The sequence below is a fragment of the Quercus suber genome, unplaced genomic scaffold (genome assembly GCF_002906115.3).
Source record: "Quercus suber isolate HL8 unplaced genomic scaffold, Cork oak 2.0 scaffold_276, whole genome shotgun sequence".
Lineage (NCBI taxonomy): Eukaryota > Viridiplantae > Streptophyta > Magnoliopsida > Fagales > Fagaceae > Quercus > Quercus suber.
Window position 1 is genome coordinate 698,169 of NW_027069732.1, and position 7,197 is coordinate 705,365.

The window sequence follows — 7,197 nt, forward strand, 5'->3', positions numbered from 1 at the left end:
CCCCAAGACGTTTAAATAGAGTTTGGGCTGAACTGGAACTCTGCAGAAAAATAAATCTGTACGTAGTTCGATCGATCGAGTCTAATTTTCGATCGATCGAGCCTTACAGATTTAGTCCAATAAATCTGCAATCACTCGATTCCAGTTTTACAAATAAACATACTTTGAGCAAGACTAAATAAGACTAAACAACCTGTTTTGATCATGGTTTGCCAACAATACAAATTAGAGTTCTAAATACATAAATTTCTAAATCTTTAGAACCTAACAAGTTCACATTAACTTATTTTATTGTTATCTCATTAATGTCTCATTAATTGACTAAGCTAACACCACATTTTTCTCTATTCTTCAAGTCTTTTAGCATATCCACCATTTTAGTATTTTTTTCAAAAAGCAAAAAAAAATAATAATAATTAAGGACTAATAGTAATAACTAATCAGATAAGGTCCTGAAGAGAGATAGAGAGACATAAAAATGTTGTGAATTATTAAATAAAACATATTGTTTCACTATATATTACCAAAATAAAAGACCTGAGACTGTCAAAGCATTTGAAAGAGAGAGAAAGAGGAATCTAAAAGGTCACCACCTCTGTTATACAGGCCTCCCACCATAATCAAGATGTTGAAACCCCTACGAGTATTTCTTTTTTCTTTTTTCTTTTTAAAATTAAGGACTTAAATATGATTTAGGTTTCAGTAATTTAGTTGGATAGTTTTTCTTTTTGGGTATATAAGTAGAGAAAATATTTGGTGTGCAATGTAAAGCAATATTTTACCATGGTTTAATTTTAAATCATCTATAAGATACATGCATACACATTTACCCACATCATATCTTAATGTCACACTATTGATGAATAGAAGATGGTGAGAGAATTAGACATACTTTCATTTTATGGTATGAAATATGTGAACACAACATAAATTAATTGATTTTCAAGGTCTAGTTACTCTTTTGCATTTATCTTTGGTTAATTTCACGATTAAAAAAAATTAATCTTACCTTGAGAAGGCTACAAATATACAGTAAAAATACTAAACTAATTTTAATATCTCAAAATGTATATGTTTCTTTACTCTAATTTAGTTTATTTTTTCTTTATAATATATGTACAATATTATTCAAAACCGTTTTATAAAAAATATCAAAAAATTATTTGTGCATCGCACGGGCAACTTACTAGTTATGTAATAAAGTCTGAAGGAACCCACTTTTTCTGGTGTGACAATTAACATTTAAAAAAAATATTCTGAAAAAGATGATCCGATAATTAGCAGATAGCATAAAGCTAGTATAAAGAACAAAGAATTTCCTGAAACGAATTCCTGTTCGATGGATAAGAACAAAAAGCTAGTCATAATTCATAGTTTATTCAAAAAGTGTGCCATGCAATAAAATCCATCAGCTACTTTCACTTTTCTATATTTTTTCCACATATTTTGTAGATGAATATATTCCATACTTGCGATGCCTATCAAGTCATAAAATGTAGCTGCTTCATAACACTGTACATTTCGTCCCAAGTAATTAAATAATCGACTAAGAGCATAAGTCCTAAATTTCTCAAGCTTAAGTTTCCCCGTACTATAAATGACTGGAAATATACAAGCACAGCTAAGTTCCAAAATTCAATTGCCTTGTTTGCAGCAAACTAGTTATGCATTCTGTTTCCATGGAGTCCTGTTTGAGTAACGCTGTCACAAGAGAAGCTTGCGAAACAAGTAGAGGTGCCACTGAGGAGGCCCAAGTGCACAGCATTTCAATAGAAACCAGTACCCTGGAGGCAAGGTTTGAAACTGTAAAGAAGGCAGGAGAAAATGCAAAGAATCACTCTCCATCTCCAAAGATACAAAAGGTTATATTCTTGCTGCGAGATCAAGAGGATTTTAAGAAGTACTATGAGCCAAGGGTAGTATCACTTGGTCCCATCCATCATGGTAAAGAAAAGTACAAGCTAGGAGAAACGTACAAGCTTGTGCTAACATATGAATTCGTCAATGGTAGCGGCAAGGAGATAAAAGATTTATACAACAAGATTGAGGAGAACATCAAGGAACTGAGGGAATGCTTCGAGGAGGAGGTGACTAAAAAATATGAAGATGAGTCCCTCGCTTGGGTGTTGTTCGTGGATGGTTGCGCGGTACTACAATACATATACTGCGCTACTAAAGACCAGTTCAAACAGTTGAACATAAAACCTGACAGTGTTACATTTGGACAACAGGATTTGTTCTTGCTGGAGAACCAACTTCCTTATCGCCTTCTCAAATGGTTGATGAGCTTGAGTAAGATGAAAAAGGAGTTGTGGGAATCAATTGAAACTTACTTTGCACAACACAGTATGGTCCCAGACGAACAGCAATCGAAGCAGCAACAAACAAAAGGCAAGAGAGGCGATATAGTTCTTTCAGATGAGAAGATAAACGAACAAATAATATCAATGGATAAAGAGCCCATCCATCTTCTCGATCATCTGAGGACAAAACTCTTGGGTAAAGCACAACTGGATTCTATTTCGATTTCAAAGGAAAAAACAATCCAAAATTGGCAATCCTATCGCAATGTTCAGGAGCTTAAAGCAGCAGGTATCCGTTTGAAACGTAGTCGCAATAGTTGCTTGCGTGACATATCATTTAGTAAACAAATCCTTCGTTTTGGGCACCTCTCTCTTCCACCAATTATTGTGGATGACTCAACGAAGCCTAAGTTCTTGAACTTGATAGCCTACGAAATGTGTCTGGATTTTGAAAATGATTTCGGGATCACCTCTTACATATCTTTTCTTGATACACTGATCGATGAAGCCAGCGATGTTAAGATGCTAAGGAAAGCACGGATACTCCACAACTTCCTTGGCAGCGATGAAGAAGTGGCTAAGCTCTTCAATGAGATAGGCAATGACCTGGTGCCTAACCCCGATATATATAAGGATGTCAAGTCCCATATTCAGGGATTCTATGACTGCAAATGTACAACATGGATGGCTCAATTCATCCACGACCATTTCAGCAGTCCTTGGACGTTTCTTGCTTTCTGTGGTGTATTACTAGGACTTGGTCTAACTGCCGCTCAGACTTGGTATGCTGTTGAGTCTTCCCGCTCAGGACCATGCAATGATTTATGCAAGAATTTAACACAAACCTTGCAAAAGGTAAAGTTTAATTGACTGCAAATGTACAACATGGTTTCTATGCCTTTCAGTCGGTGGTTGCCAAATAAAAACACTTTAATAAGAATTCAACGCTAGTTATGTTTTCAAAGAATTCAACATTAGTTATGTTTTCACATGGGTCATCATCCCAAGGCCACATATTGTATAAATTTGTTTAATTTGGTCTTGATGTTTTCGTGAATGTATGAAATAAGTTAGTGTGCATTCCAAATTGATGTAATGTGTGTGAAATGGAAATAATTATGCCTAAGATTTTGTGTGCAACTTGTGTTAAATGTATATGTAATTAAGTTTGAGATGAATACTTGATCCAATATGTCGCCTATATTATGATTTAATCTTGTAAAGAAAAAGGTGGAAATAGACTCAAATCTCTTTGTCCTCTCTTTTCTACATGCAAGGGGCAGTTGCAGTAGCATTTGTAAACTGTATATCAACTTGTTGCTACATTCTCTTCTCATTGTACAAGAGGCCTGGGATCACATCCCATCTATCAAGGAGGGCAGTTTGAGTATTGAGGGAGTGTTTACTATTATGAATGAAATAGAAGATTGCTGAGATTGTAGAGAAGAAGCAATAGGAAAGAGTAGGAGAGGACACAAGGGTTATATGCTTTGAAGTGACACCCTATGTCCATGAAAGAAGTCCTTGATGGCTACATCTTCACTTTCACTAGCATTAGAATGATCACAAAATAGATGAGAATCAAAAGGTAGAGATCCTCTAGGTGTTATAATGAATAATCTAAAAGAAAATGACAATGGCAAAACAAAGGAATGAATACATGTCATATAAGGCTATGCAATATGCTCATTAATAACCTTGTATGATCATAGTGCATGCCCTAAGCTAGAGTACATGAAGCGCACACAATGATTTATACAATATGAACTTGTGTGTGGCATTCTAACAAACAGTTTGTGTGCAATAGTGAAAACAGACAATTTTCAGAGCTGTAGGTAATGTCTAGTTTCCCCAAATTTTACACACACACACACACACACAATATAAACTACTCAAGGGCAGAACACACTACTAATATGAACCAGTATGAAAGCACCAAAGCGGCAAGGAGATAAAAGATTTATACAACAAGATTGAGGAGAACATCAAGGAACTGAGGGAATGCTTCGAGGAGGAGGTGACCAAAAAATATGAAGATGAGTCCCTCGCTTGGGTGTTGTTCGTGGATGGTTGCGCGGTACTACAATACATATACTACGCTACTAAAGACCAGTTCAAACAGTTGAACATAAAAACTGACAGTGTTACATTTGGACAACAGGATTTGTTCTTGCTGGAGAACTAACTTCCTTATCGTCTTCTCAAATGGTTGATGGGCTTGAGTAAGATGGAAAAGGAGTTGAGGGAATCAATTGAAACTTTTGTTGCACACCACAGTATGGCACCAGACGACCACCAATTGAAGCAGCAACAAACAAAAGGCAAGAAAGGCAATACATTTTGTTTAGAGGAGAAGCTAAAAGAACAAATAACATCAATGGATGAAGAGCCCATCCATCTTCTCGATCATCTGAGAACAAAACTCTTGGGTAAAGCACAACTGGAATCTTATATGATTCCGAAGGGAAAAGCAGTCCAAGATTGGCAATCCTATCGCAACATTCAGGAGCTTAAAGCAGCAGGTATCCATTTGAAACGTAGTGACAACAGTTGCTTGCGTAACATACATTTCAGTAAACAAATCCTTCACTTTGAGCACCTTTATCTTCCACCAATTATTGTGGATGACTCAACGAGGCTGAAGTTCTTGAACTTGATAGCCTATGAAATGTGTCTGGATTTTGAAAATGATTTCGGGATCACGTCTTACATATCTTTTCTTGATTCATTGATCGATGAAGCCAGCGATGTTAAGATGCTAAGGAAAACACGGATACTCCACAACCTCCTTGGCAGTGATGAAGAAGTGGCTCAGCTCTTCAATAAGATAGGGACCAACTTGGTGCCTAACCCCTATTTATATCTGAAAGTCAAGTTGCAGATCCAGAGATTCTATGACTGCAAATGTACAACATGGATGGCTGAATTCATCCACGACCATTTCAGCAGTCCTTGGACGTTTCTTGCTTTCTGTGGTGTATTACTAGGACTTGGTCTAACTGCCGCTCAGACTTGGTATGCTGTCAGGACCATGAGATGACTTATGCAAAAATTGAACACAAACCTTGCAAAAGGTAAAGTTCTATTGATTTGCTTTCTCTTTCCAAGTGTCTAGCTAGCTAAAGTACATGGTTTCTATGCCTTTCAGTCGGTGGTTGCCAAATAAAAACACTTTAATAAGAATTCAGCGCTAGTTATGTTTTCAAAGAATTCAACATTAGTTATGTTTTCACATGGGTCATCATCCGAAGGTCACATATTGTATAAATTTGTTTAATTTGGTCTTGATGTATTCGTGAATGTATGAAATAAGTCAGTCAGAGTGTGCGTTCCAAATTGATGTAATGTGTGTGAAATGGAAATAATTATGCCTAGGATTTTGTGTGCAAATTGTGTTAAATGTATATGAAATTAAGTTTGAGATGAATACTTGATCCAATATGTCGCCTATATTATGATTTAATCTTGTAAAAGAAAAGGTGGAAATAGACTCAAATCTCTCTGTCCTCTCTTTTCTACATGCAAGGGGCAGTTGCAGCAGCATTTGTAAACTGTGTATCAACTTGTTGCTACATTCTCTTGTCATTGTTGATAGATCACATCCCATCTATCAAGGAGGAGTTTGAGTATTGAGGAAGTGTTAACTATTATGAATGAAATAGAAAATTGCTGAGATTGTAGAGAAGAAGCAATAGGAAAGAGAAGGAGTGGACATAAGGGTTGTGTGTTTCGAAGTGACACCCTATGTCCATAGAAGAAGTCCATGATGGCTACATCTTCACTTTCATATAAGGCTATGCAATATGCTCATTAATAACCTTGTATAATCATAGTGCATGCCCTAAGCTAGAGTATACGAAGCGCACACAATGATTTATGCAATATGAGTGGCATTCTAACAAACAGATTGTGTGCACAATAGTGAAGAAAGACAATTTCAAAGGCTATAGGTAATGTCTAGTTTCCCCAAACTTTATACACACACACACACACAAAATATAAACTACTCAAGGGCAGAACACACCGCCAATATGAACCAGTATGAAAGCACCAAAGCCGCCATTCAAGATTTTGTTCATAATACATGCGTGAATATGAGGGGTCATAAATCTGCAACTCTTGAAAAAAAAAAAAAAAAAGAAAAAAAAAAAAGAAAAAGAAGCATGATGTAATGTGATCAATTAATGCGTGAAAATTAGTAAAAGAAGGACGTAGATGACATACCTAACAATAAGTAGTAAATCTTGCGTGGGTGCAACAAGTTAGTAAGTTAAATAAAATATTTGAGGTGGCTAAGGCAACAAAAGAAACTTTAAGTCTTTTTTATTTTTGGTAAGCAGCGGAACTGAAATTACATTAAATAACCAGTCTATTACAAAAAAAGCTCAGTTTTGTCAAAAGCTAGGGAATTTATCACCACAGGCGGTGGTTCATACAAAATGTGGAAGCCCGAATCTATATTTGCTCCCATTTTAGCCAAAATATCCGCACATTTGTTAGCTTCCCGGAATATGTGGGTCAAAGTGCAGTTAGGCAACGAGTTGATCAGGGTCCTGCAATCATTTAGGAGAGGTTCAAGCATCAGATTAACAGAGTTTGGGTCAGAAAGTAAATGAACAATATATTCAGCATCCAGTTCAATGTTTATATGTTGGAGATTAAGTTGTTTTGCTAGTAAAAGTCCATCCTTCAGCGCCCAGAGTTCTTCCTTAGTGCTGGATATCACACCAAGTTTCCTAGTAAAACCAGCAATCCAATTCCCTCTATTGCACCGTATCACTCCACCCCCACCAGCCTTGCCGAGTGCACCACCAACTACCCCATCAGAATTCAGTTTCACCCAACCAGGATTGGGCTTCAACCATTTGACTTGAATCTGGGTTCGGGGAGGCTT

General features: G+C 36.5%; 1 protein-coding gene and 1 pseudogene across 1 annotated transcript; both read left to right on the forward strand.

Annotated features, from left to right (window-relative positions):
• Nucleotides 1–1,647: 1,647 nt before the first annotated feature.
• On the forward strand, nt 1,648–3,173 carry LOC112010710 (UPF0481 protein At3g47200). The gene has a single exon (XM_024043065.2). It carries the CDS (start codon nt 1,665–1,667, stop codon nt 3,171–3,173), a length of 1,509 nt encoding a protein of 502 aa, XP_023898833.2. The 5' UTR covers nt 1,648–1,664.
• A 6-nt stretch (nt 3,174–3,179) lies between these two features.
• Nucleotides 3,180–5,343, forward strand: LOC112010712 (UPF0481 protein At3g47200-like; annotated as a pseudogene).
• Nucleotides 5,344–7,197: the final 1,854 nt, after the last annotated feature.

Bases quoted from the DNA above. Each gene is read 5' to 3' on its own strand.
- LOC112010710 (XM_024043065.2), top strand. From the start codon at position 1,665: ATGCATTCTGTTTCCATGGAGTCCTGTTTGAGTAACGCTGTCACAAGA.